We start from the raw sequence: 20,970 nt of genomic DNA, 5'->3' as shown, positions 1-20,970 counted from the left end.
GAGGGGGCTGGGAGAGAAAGCTTCCTAAGTTCTTAAATAAGCAAACAAATTAATAGTCTCTGCCTGGCAAAGCTTAAAAAATGTGAAACATAAAGACAGGGCATTTCCTCTCTTATGAAAAGGGCCAAACAGGCATTCAAAGGAAAAGTACATTTTACAATTACAGTCTTGGGCTGCATCCCAAATCCATCTTAGAATGGATTACAAGAATCTGTAAATTTTCTTTTGTGCATATGTCTCTACTTCAAGTCCTGGGCTTGAACTCAGGGCCTTGCACTCTCTTGTTGGCTTTATTGTTCAAGACTGGCACTATACCACTTGAAGCACACGTTTACTTCCAGCTTTTTGTTGGTTAATTGGAGTTCAGATTCTCTTGGATTTTTGTCCACAGGGTGGCTTTGAACCTTGATCATCAGATTTCAGCCTCCTGAGAATCCTAGCTACTACAGTAGCTAATATAATCCTCAGGATTATAAGCTTGAGCCACCAATGTTGGGTGGGGATTTTTATTCTTTTAATTAATTAATTATTATTTTGGTATTGGTTCTGGGACTTGAACTCAGGGCCTGGGCACTGTCCCTACGCTTCTTTTGCTCAATGCTAGAGCTCTAACACTTGAGCCACTGCTACACATTGGCTTTTTTTTTTTTCTTGCCAGTCCTAGGGCTTGAAGTCTGGGCCTGGGAACTGTTCCTGAGCTTCTTTTGCTCAAGGTTAGCACTCTTATAATTTGAGCAACAACCAATTCCAGCTTTTTCTGTTTTGGTGGTACTGAGATTAAAGAAAGACTAAGGGAAAAACTAATGTACTTGTTGCCTTCATTATCTAAGTGTAAGCCTTTGTTCATCACCTTTTCAATAAAAAAAGACAACACACACACACAAATTATGGCTTAGTGGTAGAGTGCTTGCCTAGCATTCATGAAGCCCTGGGTTCGATTCCTTAGTCCACATAAACAGAAAAAGCCAGAAGTGCCACTGTGGCTCAAGTGGTAGAGTGCTAGCTTTGAGCAAAAGAAGCTCCAGGACAGTGCTCAGGCTCTGAGTTCAGGCCCCAGGACTGGAAAAAAAAAAGTATATGTGTGTGTATGTATGAATATTTTATGGCAAGGTATGTATGGTATTAAATTAACAACCCAATTAGATGAAAACAGATAAGAGGTAAATATGCATTATCAAAACTCACAGATTACCACTCCTAACTTACCTTGGGCCATAAGGCACAAAGTCCCCTGGCTCCACTCGTGTGTGTGTGTGTGTGTGTGTGTGTGTGCGTGTGTGTGCGTGTGTGTGCCCAAGGCTTGAATTCAGAGCTTAAGTGCTGCTTTGGGGTTTTTTATTCAAGGCTGTTATTCTGCCACTTGAGCCACAGCTGCACTTCTGGCTTTTTGCTGGTTAATTAGAGATAAGAGTTTCACAGACTTCCCTGCCCAGTGTGGCTTCAATCGCTTCAATCCCTGATCCTAGGATCTCAGCTTCCTGAGCAGCTAGGATTACAGGCGTGAGTCCTCAGTGCCCCTGCCCCTGCTCCACTCTTACCCGATATGTCTCTTGTACCCCAAGGCATGCCAGAACATGCTCACTATTTAACAAGTTGAAGGTGCACCGATCTCATGTCAATTAAAGTAATAGAACCAACCATACTCTCTCAATAGGGAAAACCATCTGGGGGTGTGAGTGGGTGGAAGGGGTCTTTAATCATCAAAGTTTTCATAGGGGTGAGGAGAGTTTGCCCCTTAAGCTGGCACTGAAAGGTCAGAGTTTACATTCTCACCTAGTGAATACAATGATGCAGAACTTACTCATATATACAAACAAGTAGGTTCACTTTTTGTGAGCTCTTATTTACTCTTGTCTGCTGCCCTTTGCTGGTTAATTGGAGATAAGAGTCTCTTGGACATTTCTGCACGGGCTAACTTCAAACCATGATCTTCCAGATCTCATCCTCCAGTGTAGCTAAGATTGTAGGCCTGAGTCACCAAAGCCCAGCTGGGTTTGGTGCTTGTTGTTTTGCATTTGGATGTCCTAGCCACCAGAGCCTCTGAACCCTACACATTCTTAAACTACAAAGCTGGTTCCGAAGTGAATTTCATAGACTTTTCAGGTGGAAAATCTTGTCAAGAAGTTATTTTAAAGACATTTAGTCAAAGAAGAGAGAATTTCTAATTTAAAACATCAAGCAGCTGGGCACCAGTGGCTCACACCTACAATCCTAGCTGCATGGGAGGCTGAGATCTGAGAATCATGGTTCAAAGCCAGCCAGAGCAGGCAAGCCTATGAAACTGTTATCTCCAATTAGCCACCAAAAAGCTAGAAGTGGAGGTGTGGATACACACACACACACACACACACACACACACACACACACACACACACACACACACACACAAAATCACCTCCATCACCAAAAAACTTCAGAATATTTTTCTCTTCAGGAAAAAAAAGTTCAGACATGGTAGATGCAGGGCTGTAGGCCAGCATGGAATAACATTCCTTAAAATTATCTCTTGGATACCAATGAGCCTATCAATCATCTGCTCCAGGAAACGTAAGGAAAACACACAACCTCACCCATCTGCTGGGGTTCTGTGTCAGTGCGTACTACCTGTTATTTGCTTCTTGGTCTCCAAGTCTCCCGTTTGCTTCAGCACCTGCAGCAGCCGGGGAACCCCGTTGAGTTCAGCCACCTCCACCTTGTTGTCATTGTCCTCAAACACCAAGTTCCTCAAGGCCCCACACACGGCTCGCTGAACATCTTCATTCTGAACCTTCAGCAGCTGCAGCAGCTTGGGTATGCCACGGAGCTGGTAGACCTGCACAAGTAGATGCACATTTCCAAGATTTACGTGTGTGTGTGTGTGTGTGTGTGTGTGTGTGTGTACTGGGGCTTGAACTCAGAGTCTTGCACTTTTACTTGGTTTTTCACTCTACCACTTGAGCTGCATGCTTCACTTTGGCTTTTTGGTTGTTAATTGGAGATAAAGAGTCACACAGACTTTCCTGCCCAGGCTGGCTTTGAGTCATGATCTCCAGATCTCAGCCTCCTGAGTACCTGGGATTACAGCTGTGAGCTACAGGCACCTGTCTTTATAACTTTCTCTTTGTGCTGATTCCTTCCCTGCCAAGTTTTATTTTATTAAGTATTTATGTGATTTTTTTTTATGCCTGTACTGGGACTTGAACTCAAGGCCTGGGAAGCTGTCCCTTAGCCTTCCTGAGCCACAGCTCCATTTCTAGCTTGTTTGGTGGTGAATTAGAGAGAAGAGACCCAGGAATTTTCTAGCCTGGGATAGCTTCCAACCACGATTTAGCCTCAGATCTCAGCTTCTGGAATAGCTAGGATTACTGGCATGAGCGATAGGCACCTGGTTTATAACTTTCTCTTTGGTGACAGCTTTCCTCTGCTCACTTTTTAATAAGTGAGTGAAGAGGACTTCAGGTGGTACACGAAGCAAAGGCTGTGTGTGGCACAGGAGCCTTGTGGTCACAGCCTTCCTGGTCTGCTTGTTTCTCCACTCTCTCTTCAGGCAAAGCCCTCCTTGCCCTGCACCAGGCAGCTCAAATGCCACCTTCTTCGTGAAGTGTCACTCCTCTCCTCTCCTCTCCCTCCCCTGAGATTGAATCTCTCAGTAAATTGCTCTAACCTTTCAGGAAGGGAAGTGGCCACGTGTGCCAATATTTTGAACCTAAGCACATATGGTAACCATCAGAAACTAATTTGCAGTAGAGACAGGCTCACGTACACAAATAGTAACTACATTATCTATCATGATAAAAATGAGGAACCATACATGATAACAAAGGGGAGGAAAGCTGATGGCTGCCGAAGACCCACGTGTTAAGACAGAGTTTGAATGAACAGACAGCTAGACATTTTCTTACTCATACAATTCCCACATCATTCATGGGAATTGTATAAGGTTAGCAGCCACATGGAGACTAGTTTCTTAACACGTGGCACTTCCTAGTGTTACTATCAAACTATCACCATTAGCTGGGTACTGGAAGCTCACACCAGTAACCCTAGCCACTCAGGAGCCTGAGATCTGAAGATTGCCATTCAAAGCCAGCCTGGGCAGGAAAGTCCAGGAGACTCTTATCTCCAAATAATCACAGAAAAAGCCAAAAGTGGCACTGTTGTTCAAATAGTAGAGACCTAGCCTTGAGAAAAAGAAGTTTGGGGACAACACCCAGGCTCAGAATTCAAACCCCAGAACTAGCCCCATACCCCTCCAAAAAAACCCACTTCTTTCCCTTCTTCCTCCCTTCATTCGTTCCTCTTGCTTCTTTCCTTCCTTTCTCTTCTTTTCCTAGGATTACAGGTAAGAGCCACCAGCACCTGGCTAATTTCTTTTTTTTTTTTTAGCAAGCAAATCCATTTATAGTGTGAATAAAATGTTAATTATTAAGTCATCTTTCATTTTTAGGTCATATTTTCTTTCTGGGCTGGTAATGGGGTTTGAACTCAGAGCCTCTCATATTTGCTTGGCTTTTTTGCTCTACCATCGAAGATTCAGTTCTACTTCCAGCTTTTTCTGGTTAGTTGAACATAAGAGTCTCTTGCCTTTGTCTACTTGGCTTAACTCTGGACCACAATTCTCAGATATGAATAGCTCAGATTATAACAGAGGGCCAGTGTCTCCTGGCTCTGAACACCTTTTTGGACTGTGATTTCCTCCTTGCCCCAAATATATCACTTTTTAAAACAAATATACAAATATACAATGACTTATGGGTGCCATTTCTAGGGGTCTGTCCTATAGGAACATTAGTAGAAGTATCAAAGATGTACAAAGCTAGTCATCAAATAATGACTGCAGCATAGTAATGTAATCGTTTAATGAAAGAAATTATAAAACATGGTTATATTTAAATGCAATTTTAAAAACAGAAGCCAAGCCCCAGTGGCTCAGGTCTGTAATCCTAACTAGTAAGGAAGCTGAGATCTGTGTATCATGGTTCAAAGTCAGCCTGGGCTGGTAAGTCTATGAGACTCATTTCTAAATAACCACCAAAAAGTCAGATGTGGAGCTGTGGCTCAAATGGTAGAGTGCTAGCCTTGAGAAAAAAAGGTTCAGGGATAGCACCCAAGTGCTCCGTTCAGGCCCCTAACAGCACCCCATTCCCCCAAATAGAGAAAACTAAAGGACCCTAACTCAGGAAAAATTGGGAAGTACACAGACTCTCACCACTTGCCTCGGGGGAGGATGAGAAGATAGGCCAAGGCTTGTGTAGTGACTTATTTTCTTAGTTTCTGAACTTCAGGAAATACTTATATAATGACTTTATTTTGAAATGCATTATATTATTATTTTTTAGTATTGGGATTTGAACTTGGGACTCTGTGCTTGTGTACTAGTGCTCTTAGACTACATGGCCCATGACTACAGTCCTACTTTTTGCTAGTTGGATTTAGGAGTCTCATGGACTTTTCTACCCAAGCTGGCATCGAACAGTGATCCTCTGGCTCCCAGCCTCCCACTCAGCTGGGATGACAGGTGTTACATCCTCCAGTACCCAGGCTATCTCCTTTTAAATGAAAACTATTGCAATGAAGATTTTGAAAAATGTAAGTAAATGACTGGTTTTGGGGTGCCATTTCAATGTAACATGGTGGGTGGTGACTAGACTAAAGGAGATACGCACCCTTTTCCGAGCTTCGGATTTCTGGAAGCATTCATGCTGTATGAAGGTTGCAGCTGCAGAAATCCTGGCCAGGGTTGTGTGGTCGGCATCGAGCATGCTCACTGCCCGCTCCAGTGTCATCTCCAAGTCAGCATTCCTAGATAGGCAGTCACAGGATCAGTGGGCTTCTGAATCTGGCCCTCTGGCCTACCAACCTACAGAAGTGACTCAGCAATACTGAGAATCATGTAGAACATTTGCACCTTGGTTTTTCATCAGCCAAAGAAAAAAGCGATCAGATATTATGGGGACTTAGCTGGGCACTGATGGCTCAGGCCTATAATTCGAGCTACTCAGGAGGCTGAGCTCCAAGGATCTCTTTTCTAAGCCAGGCTGGAAAATCCAGGAGATACTAATCTAATTAACCACCAGAAGGTGGATGCAGAGGTATGGCTCAAGTGAGAGAGTGCCAGCCTTGAGCACAAAAACCAAGCAAGAACATAATGTTGAGTTCAAACCTCAGCATTAGCACCAAGGAAAAGTTCAGGGGTACACTGTATGCATGTATGCATGTATGGAAGTGTCATGTGATTCCCCCTTTTGTACAACTAATAAACGCAAATTTAAAATCTTTTAACCAGGCATTGGTGACTCACACTTGTAATCCTAACTACTTAAGAGACTCAGATTTAAGCATCACAGTTTGAAGCTAGCCCGGGCAAGAAAGTCTGTGACGTTCTTATTAATCACCAAAAAAAGAAAAAAGAGGCTAGGAATGTGGCTTAGTGGTAGAATGCTTGCCTAGCATGCATGAGGCCCTGCATTTGATTCCTTCATACTACATAAATAAAAAATAAAGCCGGGCGCTGGTGGCTCACGCCTGTAATCCTAGCTACTCAGGAGGCTGAGATCTGAGGATCGCAGTTCAAAGCCAGCCCGGGCAGGAGAGACCGTGAGACTCCTATCTCCAATAAACCACCAGAAAACCGGAAGTGGCGCTGTAGCTCAAGTGGTAGAGCGCTCGCCTTGAGCTGAAGAGCTGAGGGACAGTACCCAGGCCCAGAGTTCAAGCCTCACGACCAACAAAAATAAATAAATAAATAAATAAAATTAATTTTAAAAAGAAAAAAGATGGGGCTGGGAAGGTGACTCAGTGGTAGAGCGCTTGCCTTGCATGAATGAGGACCTGGGTTTGATTTCTCAGCACCACATAAGCAGAAAAAGCTGGAAATGGTGCTGTGGCCCAAGTGGTAGAGCGCTAGCTTTGAGCTGAAGAGCTGATGGACAGTGCCCAGGCCCAGAGTTCAGGCCCTATGACTGACAAAGAAAGAAGAAAGAAAGAAAGAAAGAAAGAGAGAGAGAGAGAGAGAGAAAGAGAGAGAGAGAGAAAGGAAGGAAGGAAGGAAGAAAGAAAGAAAGAAAGAAAGAAAGAAAGAAAGAAAGAAAGAAAGAAAGAAAGAAAGAAAGAAAAGAAAACCAAAAAAAGGCCAGGAGTAAAGTTGTGGATCTGGTGGCATAGAGGGCTGGGGCTCTGAGTGTAAGCCCCAGGATTGGCACCACCAAAGAGTAAAAAATAAAAAAATAAGATAAAAAAAAAACCTTTAAAAGTGTTGAGATTTTTCTCACTTTAGAATCTGTAATTTCTTATCTAGTATAGGTATGAGTCAAGCGGAAAAAGTCAGAGAATGTGATGTTAGGAAAACGAACCCTCAAATATGTATTTTAATGTTTTTGTTTCATTCATGCATGTGTTTCTAATGCATTTATAAGATTATTTCTTTGTTGCTTTGTATGTCCCTCCCCCACAGTGTAACCCCCGCTTTCACTATATTTGATGTCAGTATAACATGTGGAGGAGACGGGGACAAACAAGTCGTTTAAGGATTCAGGTGGACCTGTTGCAACAATGAGAAGTACAAAATGTCATGTCAAAACCAGCTTTACAATGTCGGTGGGGGGGAGGGAGGGGGGGTGTGATTGGGTGGGGGGGAGGGGGGAGGCTGGGAAGGGAGGTGAAGGGTAAACAAAGGAGGAGGCTGCAATGCTTGGTAAGAAATGTATGCATTTTCCTGCCCATGTAATTGTAACCCCTCTGTACAGTATGTTTTCAAATAAAATAAAATAAAATTAAATTAAAAAAAAAAAAAAAAAAGAATCTGTAATTTCTCCTGAAAACAAGTTTGAAATATATAGTTTAAAATACATGTATATAAACAGCAAAAGCCAGAAAAAAAAAAAACTGGCTTGTTTTGTTAAAATAAGTCCTGCAAGTCCTGCTTCTATGACAGACACATTTAGAAAGGGAAGAATTAAAATTAAGTGCAAGTATAGGTCTCTGTCTCAGTCTCTCTGTCTCTGTCTCTCTCTCTCCTTTCAAGACTCTTATCTCTAATTAACCACCTAAAAGCTGTGGCTCAAGTGACAGAGTGCAAGCCTTAAACAAAAATGCTAAGAGACAGAACCCAGTCCCTGATTTCAAGCTCCAGGACTAGCATGGGCATGCACAGACACAGACACACACAGACACACACAGACACACACACACACACAGAGTAAGCTATAAGTCTTTAACTTCTATTTCTTGCATAGAGTAGGAAATATTTCATTTTTTGTATTTAATCTTAATTAATCTTATTATACTAAAAGAAATCCTTGCTAAAACTTTTACCTCATGAGACCTTCCTTTCTGTGAGACAACTTGAAATGCTTTACAAGAGTGAATTGCAAGGAAAGCCCTTATTCATTCTCTGGTGGCAGACACTGGCGAGCCTAAGCCAGCATTTGAATCTTACAAGGAAGCTAGCTACCTGGTAAGCAGGGCGAATGAAACCACAAAGATGAAATAATTATTATCATAGCTAACCAAATATCCGCCCAACTAAATTTCCTATATCACCTCCTACCTCAGATATGGAAAAGATTATTTGGTTTCTTTTTCTAGGTAGGGTCAGTATCACAAGTTCATCATGAAGAAGACAGATATTATCCTTCTGTAACCCTTTAAAGGGGACCAAAGACATTTGGAAAGAAATGAGGCAGAACATATAGGTGAAGAAACAGGGAAATTATATTATTAATTTTACAAAATATCAAAAGGGAAGACGTGTGTGTGTGTGTGTGTGTGTATGTGTGTGCTGGTCCTGAGGCTTAAACTCAGGGCCTAGGCAATGTCCCTAGACTATTTTGCTCATGGCTAGTACGCTACCACTTGAGCCACAGCATGACTTTGGCTTTTTCTGCTTATGTGGTGCTGAGGAATTGAACCCGGAGCCTCATGCATGCAAGGCAAGCACTCTTCCATTGAGCCACCTTCCCAGCCCCTCTGAGCTTCATTTTGCTGAAGGCAAGCATTCTACCACTTGAGCCACAGCTCCACTTGTGCCACAGCTCCACTTTCAGCTCTTTTGGTAGTTTAGTAGAGATAAGAGTTTCAGATTTTTCTGCTTGGACTAACTTCTCCTAGCTACTCAGGAAGCCGAGATCTGAGGATCACAGTTCAAAGCCAACCCTACCAGGAAAGTCTGTGAGATTCTTATCTCCAATTAACTACCAGAAAATCGCAGAGCTGTGGCTCAAAGTGCTAGAGTGCTAGCTTTGAGCAAAAGGAGCTCTGGGACAGCACCCAGGCCCTGACGTCAAGCCCAATTACTGACAAAAACAAAACAAAAAACCCAAAGTGGAGCTGTGACTCAAGCTCAGGGATAATACTTAGGCCTTGAGTTCAAGCTTCAGGAGCAACACACACACATGCGCGCGCGCACACACACACACACACACACACACACACACACACACACACACACAGAGACAGACAGACAGACAGACAGAGAGGGAGAGAGGGAGAGAGAGAATGAAAGGCATGTTTGGCGAAAGGAAGTCTTAAATATTATTTATGTTTTGGGTAGGGTACACCCGTCTTACCTCGGCAAACCATTGCCAAAGGATTAGAAGTTATCAAACTGATAAGACCTTGAGTATTTCCCTAGCTTAAAAAGTGTAGTAGCTACAGATAAGAACAACCATTTTGAGTCTTTTAACTCCCATTTCCTGCATGGGGGCAGAAAACCTTTCTCTTTCTCTCTACTTTAACCTTATTATACGAAAATAAATCCTTGCTTAAAACAAAGGAGGCTATCATATTAAACTAGAATCTAAGTCTTTTTTTTCTCTAGTATTGAGGCTTGAACTCTAAGCCTCCTGCTTGCTATCCTTGCTTGAGCCACACTTCCTACTTTTTACTGGAAAATTGGAAATGGAAGTCTCAAGAGTCTTCTGGCTTGGCTGGCTTTGAACTGTGATACTCCAGATCTCAGCCTCCTGAGTAGATAAGAGGTGTTAGCTACTATATAAATTGGATACATTTTGTGTGTGTGTATATGATGGAGGGGAGACATGGGACTTGAACTCAGGGCTCGGGCTCGGTCTCTGAGCTTTTTCTCTCAAGGCTAGCACTGTACCAGTTTGAGCCACAGCACCACTTCAGGTTTTCTGGAAGTTAACTAAAGATAAAGAGTCTCATGGATTTTCCTGTCCAGACTATCTTCGAACTGTGATCATGAGCTCTCAGCCATTTGAGTAGCCAGTATTAATTACAGGCATGATCTATTGGTGCCAAGCTCATATGCTTTTTAAAAGAGATGGAAATACTTTACATACATGCACTTGGTTGAGTTTTCGAAGAAATCAGAACCTAAAAGTCCTCAATCTCAATAGCAACATGAAGTCTTTTGCAGACAAGCACTTTGGACATTTTAACTAATGAAGCATCATTCACAACCTCAGAATATCCTTGTGCCAGTACTGGGGCTTGAACTCAGGGTCTCACGCTCTTTCTTAGCTTTTTTCAAAGCTGGTACTCTACCACTTGAGACACACTTCCACTTTCAACCTTTTGCTGGTTATCTGGAGATAAAAGTCTCTCTCAAGACTTTTCTCCCTGGGCTGGCTTCAAATGGATCCTCAGATCTTAGCTTCCTGAGTAGCTAGGATGACAGGGTAAGCCACCGGAACACAGCCACACCAGGCTTTTAATCTTTCTCTAAAAACTGCCATCCTCTTTATTTTTTTTTTTTTTTTTTTTTTTTTTTTGTTGGTCGTGGGGCTTGAACTCTGGGCCTGGGCGCTGTCCTTCAGCTCTTCAGCTCAAGGCGAGCGCTCTACCACTTGAGCTACAGCGCCACTTCCAGTTTTCTGGTGGTTTATTGGAGATAGGAGTCTCACGGTCTCTCCTGCCCGGGCTGGCTTTGAACCATGATCCTCAGATCTCAGCCTCCTGAGTAGCTAGGATTACAGGCGTGAGCCACCAGCGCCCGGCTCCTCTTTATTTTTTTAAACAAGCTTGAGCATCTATCCAATTTGTACCCCTCCTTCATGGCTCTTTTGGATACCTTCACTTGTGGAAGGTTTTTTCTGTTTCTCTGTACCAGCCGGAGCTATTTCTTTTCTCCTTTATTTTGCCATACACACTTCTGTCCCATATCTTTACTCTCTTTCTTTCTATAGGAAGAAAGATTTTTCTCTTCAGAAATCAGAGGAGATTTCCTATCTGTGATATCTAGTCTCTAGAATTTGGGGGATTGCCAAATGAGATTCCTTACAGTAAATTTTGTTGTGCTGGTGTTTGAAATCAGGACATTAAGTTTGTTAATTAGGTGATCTACCACTGAGCCAGGCCTTCAGATCTTTACCATTTTAGATTTCTTGACATCAAGCATTCCTCTGCTTCTTTGAAATATGCTGAAGCATTATAATAAAATTTACCCTGCCAGACACCAGTAGATCATTTCTATAATCCTAGCTACTTAAAAGGTTGAAATGATCTACTTTTGAAGCCACACTGGGTAGAAAAGTCCATGAAACTCTTATCTAACGCCAGAAGTGGAGCTGTGACTCAAGTAGAGCACTAACCTTGAGTGGAAAAAACTCAGAGATAGCAGCTAGGCCCTGAGTTCAAGCCCCAGTATCAGCATAAGAACCGGGAGTGAGCATTCTGGATTTTATTTCTCGAAGTAATTTAAACAATGTATATGCCATGATAGGCTTATGCCTATCATCCTTGCTACTCAGGAGGCTGAGATCTGAAGGTCTCCATTCCAAGGCAGCCCAAGCTAAACTCCATGAGACTCATCTCCAACAAACTACAAAAAGCCAGAAATAGAGCCATAGCTCAAGTGGTAGAGCACTAGCCTTGAACTAAAGAAGCTTTACGGACAGTACACAGGTCCTAAGTTCCAGCCTCAGGACCAGCACATACACAAAAAAATATGCATATGTCTTCTCTACTTCTCAGTGTAGTGAGCAATGTGCTCTTGTTGAGAGCAGGTTTTCACAAATGGGAGAGTGATCCCTCTGGCTCACATCTAACCCACAACAGATGGCTAAATGTCACATTCCCCACCAAGCTGCCATGTGTGCAGGTAGCCTGGCCCCTGTCTCTGAGGTAAACGGGCTGATCTGTCAGCTGAGCAGCTGCCTTTGGTCACTTCTGTCAACCTCTTATCACGAGAAGTGCTGTCCCTTCAAGCATCAGCAGCCAGCTTGGCTGTCACTGCTGCCAGGACAGAATGTGCTGGCATTCACCAAACCAAGGAGTGGCAGATTCGAGGGGGGGATGTGGGGAGGCTCACTCACCCGAGCTGGGAGTCACTGACAGTGCTCCTCTCCACGTGCATGCTCCCGCTGCCCGCAGCTGCTACCTGGCCCACGGTCAAGGGCACCAACCTGGACTCCAGGTCCCCGGCCAGGCTGGGCCCAGCCTCTCTCAGGGTGCGGCTGCTATGGAAGGAGCTCTGATGCCAGGAGGATCTGGCAGCCCTGGTTTGCGTGCCAGGCTGCAGGGACCCCAATGGCCTGCCCTGCCCAACCATGGGCACTGCGCTCAGGTAGTTTTCTTTCTCCAAGAGGTTACCCATGCTGTGGCTAGTGCCAGGCCTGTGCACAGGAACGCCATCGAAGACAGCATCGCTGACCGAGCCGTAGTAGGGCTGCCTGTGGTACGTTTCATAGTGGTAGTGGCGTTGTCGGCTGGTGCCCCCTGACTGGCTGAACCCCACGATATCAGAGCGTGCATAGCGGGGTGTTAGCAGCGTAGAACGCCTGCTGTCCTGGTGGCGAAGCACTGGTGCCCGACCTCGGCTGAACTGGATCTCACTGTGTGCATAAGGATGGCGCTCGGGGCTGCTGTCAGGGGACACCTCCAGCCTCCGCAGAGGCTGCCTCAGGGACCGGTCCTCCACTGACCTCTGCGAGCTGTACTGGGCTGTGCCTCGCCCCCAGCCACCTCCTCCATAAGTGGCCATCGTGCCAGACTGAAAGACAGGAAGATAATGGAAATGATGCACAAGTCTGAGTCTGTTTTTGGAAAGACCATTTGTCAAGCACAGGGGTTTGAACTCAGGCTTTTTGCACTTGCCAGGAAGGGGTTCTACCACCTACCCCATGAGTCTACTACTATTTGCTTTCTATTATTATTGTTGTTGTTGTTGTTGTTATTGTTATTATGTGTATATATGTGTGTGCGCACATGTGTGCTGGTTCTGGGGCTTAAATTCTGGGCCTAAGGGCTGTCCCTGAGCTTTTTGCCTAAAGGCTAGAATTCTACCATTTGAACCACACTCCACTTCTGCCTTTTTGAGTCTTAATTGTAGACAGAGTCTCATAGGCTTTTCTGCCCAGGTAGCTTTGAATCTCCACACTCAGATTTCTCTCAGTCTCACATTTACAGGTGTGAGACATTGAGCTCGGCTGCTTTTATGACTATTGTGTTTGTTATTACTGTACTGGGATTGATTTTAAAGCATTACACTCTTGCTTGGCTTTTTTTAATTCAAGTTCCACTACTTGAGCCATTCCTCCACTTCCAGATTTTTGCCATATAGGTGGAGATAAGACACTGGCTTTGTCTGCCCAAGCTGGCTTTGAACCTGAGATTCTCAGATCTGAGTCTTCTGAGTAAGCTAGGATTACAAGTGTGAGCCATTAGCACTCAGCTTGTTTTCCTTATTTTTCCACTCGGGTCTCTGCATTTATGCCTAGGCTGGCCTGGACTGGGATCCTCCTATTGTTTTTTTTTTTGTTTTTTGTTTTGCTAGTCTAGGGCCTTGAACTCTGGGCCTGGGCATGGTCCCTGAGCTTCTTTTGCTCAAGGCTAGAACTCTACCACTTGAGCCACAGCGCCACTTCCCAGTTTTTCTGTTTATGTGGTACTGAGGAGTTGAACCCAGGGCTTCATGCATGCTAGGCAAGCATTACACCAATAAGCTACATTCCTAGCCCAGATCTTTCTATTTTTGTACCTATATAGTTGGCACTGACAGGCATGGTACCATGTCCAGGTTTTCTTTGGTTATGATGGTGTCTCTCAAACTCCCTGGGCTCCTGGCATAGAAGTAAGATCTTCCTGTTCCTTGCCTCCCAATTAGTTGGAATTAAAGACATGAACCACCTTACCTAGCTGAAGTCTTTTGTTCAAAACAAGTTTTAGTTGGCTTGAGTCCTATTTATTTATACTCTAGGATTTCATGCTGTTTTCTTTTTCCTTTCTTTTTGTCAGGACTGGGGCTTAAACTTAGGGCCTCATGTTTCACCTGACTTTTTTTCTACTCAAGGTTTTTCCACACCTCTACTTCTGAATTCTTGCTGGGTAACTGGAGATAAGAGTCTCTTAGATTTGTCTGCCTAGGCTAGCTTTTGAACCTCAATCCTCAGGTCTCAGCCTCTAGAGTTGCTAGGATTGTAGGTATGAATTGCCAGTGCCTGGCTCCCAGTTTTCTACAGTGTCCACACAAAACCAATGTTCTCAAAATTCCTTCAGGAAATGAAATGAAAAGTAATAATCTCCCCCACTCCCCTTCCCCCCCCCCTGCCAAAAAAGGAAGTGTGAAATGTTTTTCTGGCTGTCTGATGAGGGGGGTTTATTCTCTGGTACCTCACCTTCAGCATGTCGTTAGCTTTAGGTACAAGGGAACGCCCACTAGAAAAATCATTTTCTACCAAGTGCAGGTTGTAAACATATTCCGGAACGCTGCTGGTTCGGTGGAGGTTGCCTATAATTAAGCAAACATTAAAATCAGAATATGAATGAACCAACCAAGATTACAGACTACATAACACCTCTATATAAAACTTTTAAATTTAAGCACCCAAGGTCAATTACGAATACAAATATATATTGTTGATAACCATTGGTTTTGATGATCAAGAATCATCAAAACATTTGGCTGTATGCTGCTCTGTAATCCTAGCTACTCAGGAGGCTGAGATCTGAACTGCATTTCAAAGTAAGCCCAGTGTAGACAAATCAGTGAGACGCTTATTTCCAATTAACCAGCCCAAAGTAGGAAGTAGAGAAGTGGCTCAAGTGGTAGAGCACTAGCACTGAAGGAAAAAGCTAAGGGATAGTGAGTAGTAGGGTGTGAGTTCAAATTACAGTACTGTCATCAACAAACAAAACATTCTCTGCCAGTATTTCAAAGGACAAGGTGAATTTAAAAAACAAGAAGGCAGACACATCAGGTAGTACATGACCATGACCAAGACTTGGGAGATTTAGGAGTATATATAGTTCAAGGCTAGCCTAGGCTACATAGTGAGAGCCTGGTGAAAAAAGAAAAAAAAGAGAAATTTCTAAAAACCTAAAACTAACCATGAACAATACAGATGTCTGAGACTTGCTCACTGGTTAAATAGTCTGTCTGCTCTACTTTTTTTTTAGTCAGTCCTGGGGCTTGAACTCAGAGCCTGGGTTCGGTCCCTGACCTCTTTTGCTTAACACTAGTACTCTACCACTTAACATAACACCACTACTGGTTTTCTAGAGGCTAACTGGATAAGAGTCTCATGAACTTTCCTGCCTGGGATGGCAGCACTACAGGAGCCTGGTTTGTTCTTTCATTAAGGCACAGAATTCTGTTCTCAAGGCAGGAATTCAGGAACTTTTGAAATAAGAATGTGTAGGCAATAAACGTAATGGTGACTCAACACTACTGGATAAGAGAGCCAGGTAAACAATGAGATCAGTGGTCAGTGTGCTCAAAGAAAAGATGCCACAATACTAGTGGCTCATGCCTGTAATCTTAGGTATGCAGAAGGCTGAGTTCTGAGAATTGTGTTTTGAAACCAGCCTAGTCATGAAAATCCCTGATATATATGTGCACGTGCGTGTGTGTGTGTGTGTGTGTGTGTGTGTGTGTGTCCAGCAAAAAAATCTGAAGTGGAAAGCTGGGCATTTGTGGCCCTGCCTGTAATCCTAGCTACTCAGGAGTCTGTGATCTGAGGATCCTGGTTCACAGCCAGCCTGGGCAGGAAAGTCTGAGACTCATCTCCAACTAGCCATCAAAAAGCCGAAGTGGAACTGAGGCTTAAGTGGTAGATTGCTAGCCTTGAGTGAAAAAGCCTCAGGGACAACACAGCACCCGTACCCTTACTTCAAACCCCAGACGAAAAGAAAAGAAAAGAAAAGGAAAAACCAACCCTGACACTAAAACAAGACAGGAAGCACATACCAACACACTTTCCCAACAATTGTTTAAAACAAAATTCAGGCTGGGTGCTGGTGTCTGGTGTCTGACTTCTGTAATTCTAGCTACTAAGGAGGCTGAGATTTGAGGATCGTTGTTGGAATCCAGCCTGGGCAGGAAACTCCATGAGACACTTATCTCCATAAGCACTAAAGAGACTAGACAGACATTCCCAAGTTATTGTGAGGGAGAGGAATGCTGTTTCTGGTTGCCAGAGACCTAAGACATTCACCTCTAGCCCTAATTACCTATTAGGTCTGGCCTACTCTCCTCTGATTTCCTAGGGGCAGATAGGGCTGATAAACAGCTCTCAGGCCTCCAGGGATCCTGAGGGGAGGCAGCTGACAGCCAGTCACTGTCACACTGTAACCCAGGGAAGTTGAGAGAAGACAGGGAAAGGTCAGGTAGCTCCTTAACTTTTAACCTCTGACCTGGATGCCTTGCATCTGGACCTCAGTGACATTAAAGAATCTCTGCAAACTAAGAGCAGTTTTAAGGACACAATTCTCAACGGTAGGGCTCCTGCCTGGGCTGACTGTAACTCTTGCCCTCAACTCTGCACCCAGTTTTCCCTTCTGCATTTCCAAGTCCACACCACAGGTTCCAGGGAGGCAGGTCCCCAAGGCTGCTGCTGGACCTGGAAAGGGGGCCACCACACAGACGCTGGGAACAATAAAGGCTCCAATCCCTAAGGCCTGGGGAAGGGGTGAGGAACACAGCTTCAACTTTGCCCAATTCATAAGAGAAAAGAAGCTTCAAACTCAGAGGCTGTTGTGGGGACAGGTAAAGAATTACTAATTCCATGGGGCTGGGAATGTGGTGTAGTAGTAAATTGATTGCCAAGCATGCATGAAGCCCTGGGTTATATTCCTCAGTACCACATACACAGAAAAAGCTGTAAGTGATGTTGTGGCTCAAGTGGTAGAGTGCTAGCCTTGAGCAAAAGAAGCTCAAGGACAGTGCCCAGGCCCTGAGTTCAAGCCCCAGGACTGGCAAATATATATATATATATATATATATATATATATAATTAAAAATATATAATAAAATATATTATAGATTATACATAATAATATATAGTATATAATATATTACATATAAACATATATATATTTCTGGTATATATGAAAACAAATTTTCTTGTCGTTTAAAGAAGAAATTTAGAAGCTGGGCGCTGGTGGCTCATGCCTATAATCCTAGCTACTCTGGAGGCTGAGATCTGAGGATCATGGTTCAAAGCCAGCCAGGGTAGGAAAATATGTGAGAGTCTTATCTCCAATAAACAACCAGAAAACTGGAAGTGGCGCTGTGGCTTAAGTGGTAGAGCACTTGCATTGAGCTGAAGAACTCAGGGACAGCACCCAGACCCAGAGTTAAAGCCCCAAGACCCATTAAAAAAAAAAAAAAAAAGATTTCACTAATAGTGGTTCATTTGTATAATCCTAGCTACTCAGGAAGCTAAGATCCAGAGAATAGTGGTTTAAAGCCAGCCCCCAAAGAAAAGTCCAATAGATTCCATCTTCAATTAACTAGCAAAAATAGGACTGGAAGCATGACTCAGCAAAGCAACTTTGAGGCCATGAGTTCAAGCCCTAATACCTGTGATAGTAATAATAGTAATAATAATTGCAACAGTATAAATAATAATCTGGAGCAGGCATGGTAGTAAATGCTTATAATCCTGACATTTGGAGCAGAATCAGGAGAGTGGCCAAGTTTGGGGCTAATCTGGGCCAAATAGCTGAGCTCTGTCTCAAACAAAATAACAATGAAGCCTGAAGCCAGGTGTCTGTGACTCATGACTACAATCTCAGGTATTCAAGAGACTGAGAACTCAAGAACTCAGAACTGTAGTCTGAAGCCAGCTGGAAAGTCCAGAAAGTCTGGGAGATGCTTATCTCCAGTTAACCACCAGAAAACGGAAGTGGCACTGTGGCTCAAAGTGGTACAGTGTTAGACTTGAGCAAAAAGCTCAAGAACATTACCCAGGCCCCAAGTTCAAGCTCCAAGACTGAAATAACTACAATGAAAAAGCAATTCAGTGGTATCCATTTCAAAATGTGGACAATAACAACAACAACAACAAAAATCAGAAGAAAAAAATTGAAGATAACATCAGGAAATGGAAAGACCTCCCAAGTTCAGAGATAAGTAGACTATTGGGAAAATGGCCATACTGCCAAAAATGATCTACAAACTTAATTCAATCCTTCTATCAAAATCCCAATTAACTTCTTTACTGAGATAAAGAAAACAATCCAAAATTCATATAGAACAACAAAAGACTTCGAATAGCCTAAGCAATTCTAGGCAAAAAACAAGCAAACAAAAACAAAAACAATGTTGATAGTATCACAATTCCAGACCTCAAGCTTTGCTACAGAGCTACAATAACAAAAACAGCTTGGTACTGGCATAAAAAGAGGCCTAAAGATCAATAAGACAGACCAGAAGACCCAGAAATAAAGCCATATACTTACAGTTGTCTAATAATTGACTTGTGAGGCAAGGAAAAAAGATAGCTTCTTCAATAAATGGTTTTTGGAAAACTGGACATCTATATGTAGAAAATTAAAATTGGATCCCTGTTTGTCACCATGCACTAATATCAACTCAAAGTGAATCAAAGACTTCAATGATAGACCTAAAACTGAAATTACTGTAAGAGGGAATAGGAGAAACACAATTTATAATAATAGGCAAAAACTTTTTTTTTGCCAGTCCTAGGGTTTGAACTCAAGGCCTGGGCACTGTCCTTGAGCTTCTTTTTGCTAAAAGCTAGCACTCTACCACTTGAGCCACAGCGCCACTCCTGGCTTTTTCTGTTTATGTGGTACTGAGGAAATTGAACCCAGGGCTTAATGCATGCTAGGTAAGTACTCTACCACTAAGCCACATTCCCAGCGTGGCAAAAATCTTTTGACAGAGTCCCAAGGGCATATCAAATAGGAGAGACTTGACAAAAGGGACTACATCAAAATAAGAAGTTTCTGCAGAGCAAAGGACATAGTTACTAAACTAGAAAGATAGCCAACAACTGGGAGAAGATCTTTACCAGCAATATAGCCAGTAAAGGTATATTATCCAAAATATACAAGGAGCTTACTAAATTAACTCCCTCCCAGAACTAATAAACCCATCAATAAATGGGCAAAAAGACACTTCTTGGGAGAATAAGAATGGCAAATAAACATATGAGAAAATGCTTAACATTCCCAGTCATGAAAGAAATACAAATCAAGGGCTGGGAAGGTGGCTCAGTGGTAGAGCGCTTGCCTTGCATGCATGAGGCCCTAGGTTCCATTCCTCAGCACCACATAAGCAAGAGAAAAGCTGGAAGTGGCACTGTGGCTCAAGTGGTAGAGAGCTAGCCTTGAGCTGAAGAGCTGAGGGACAGCGCCCAGGCCCAGAGTTCAGGCCCCACGACCAGACCCCCCCCCCCCAAAAAAAAAAAAGAAATACAAATCAAAACAACTATTAGATTCCATCTCACCCCAGTTAGGTTGGCCAACACAGGGAACTCAAACAACAAATGCTGGGGAGGATGGGGAAGGGAGGCAGGAAGGAACCCTACTGCATTGCTGTGGGAATATAAACTAGAATGTAAACTGGAAGGTGCCATGGAAGTTCCTTACAAAACTAAAGCTAGAACTCCCCCATGACCCAGCCATATCACTCCTGGGCATCTACCCAGAGCATGACAAGTGAGGCTACTGTACTTGCACAGCCATGTTCATTGCTGCACTATTGACAATAGCCAAATTATGGAAACAGCCCAGAGGCCCTACAACAGATGAGTGGATCAAAAATGGGAACATATACACAATGGAACCTTACTCATCCATCAGAAGGAGTAAGAATAGCATTTGCAGGGAAATGGATGGACCTAGAACCAATCATGTTAGTGAGATAAGCCAAGCCCAGAGGAATAAAAGGCACAGGTTTTTCTCTCATATGTGGAAGCTAGATCTAACAATTGGGTTTGATAATTACATGTGTCTCCAGGCATTCACAAACAGACTAAAGAAATACTCTTGTATTGGAGGAACCCAAAGGCAGAACACCACCGAACACTTAGATGGAGGGGGAAAGCTAAAGAAGCACAGCCATGGTGCTTGGTTGACACCATGTGGAAAATGAACTCTGCAACTTGTGGGCAGGGGTGCTTTGGGTAAGGGGTGAGGAGAGGAAACTGAGGAAGGAGTGACATTATCCACAAAGAAACATACTCATTACCTGACTTATGAAATGGTAACCGCTCTGTAAGCCATGTTAATAATAACAATAAAATTGTATTTTTTTAAAAAAAATATAAGGGAAAGGTAGATAGCATGTAAACTAAATATATACATCATGACCACTAGGTGTAAGGTGGCTCATGCCTATAATCCTAGCTACTCAAGAGGCTGAGATTTGAGGACTGAGGTTTGAACCCAGGCTATGCAAATAAATCTGAGAGACTTATCTACAATGAATCAGCAAAAAAAGCCAGCAGTGGAGCTGTGGATCAAGTGGTAGGGCTTCAATCTTGAGTGGACAAAACTAAGCAAGAGAAGAAGGCAGGCCCTGAGTTCAAGCCCCAGTACCAGCCCACTCACAAAAGTCAGGACAATCTATAATGAGAAGACACTAAGTGCTCGAGTATGGATGCAAGATGGCCCCGTCCATTACATCATTCTATAGTAAAATAATAGTCAAATAGTCAAATAATGAGAAAATTTAGGTAATAAGGAGCCGCTTCCATCTTTAAGCCCAAACTCCTTGCAAAGCTTCTTTTGTTTGATTGTTGGGGATTTTTTTGGTGTCAGTCCTGAGGCTTGAACTAAGGG

At 43.2% G+C, this 20,970-nt stretch overlaps 1 protein-coding gene across 1 annotated transcript in view; it reads right to left on the bottom strand.

The window, feature by feature from the left end:
• The window catches only part of Pkp2 (plakophilin 2), a 61,035-nt gene that overhangs the window by 26,392 nt on the left and 13,673 nt on the right, over positions 1-20,970 (bottom strand). Inside the window, exons 2-5 of the mRNA XM_042677732.1 lie at positions 14,556-14,668; positions 12,255-12,931; positions 5,646-5,781; positions 2,605-2,812 (exon numbers count right to left, since the gene is read on the bottom strand). Coding sequence (XP_042533666.1) covers positions 2,605-2,812; positions 5,646-5,781; positions 12,255-12,931; positions 14,556-14,668 — 1,134 coding nt within the window. The remainder of the gene's footprint in view (positions 1-2,604; positions 2,813-5,645; positions 5,782-12,254; positions 12,932-14,555; positions 14,669-20,970) is intronic.

This window comes from Dipodomys spectabilis, unplaced genomic scaffold (assembly GCF_019054845.1).
Source record: "Dipodomys spectabilis isolate Male_0828 unplaced genomic scaffold, ASM1905484v1 ptg000039l, whole genome shotgun sequence".
Taxonomy (NCBI): domain Eukaryota; kingdom Metazoa; phylum Chordata; class Mammalia; order Rodentia; family Heteromyidae; genus Dipodomys; species Dipodomys spectabilis.
Note: the sequence above shows the minus strand (reverse complement) of the source record. Positions and strands in the feature narration are given on the sequence as shown.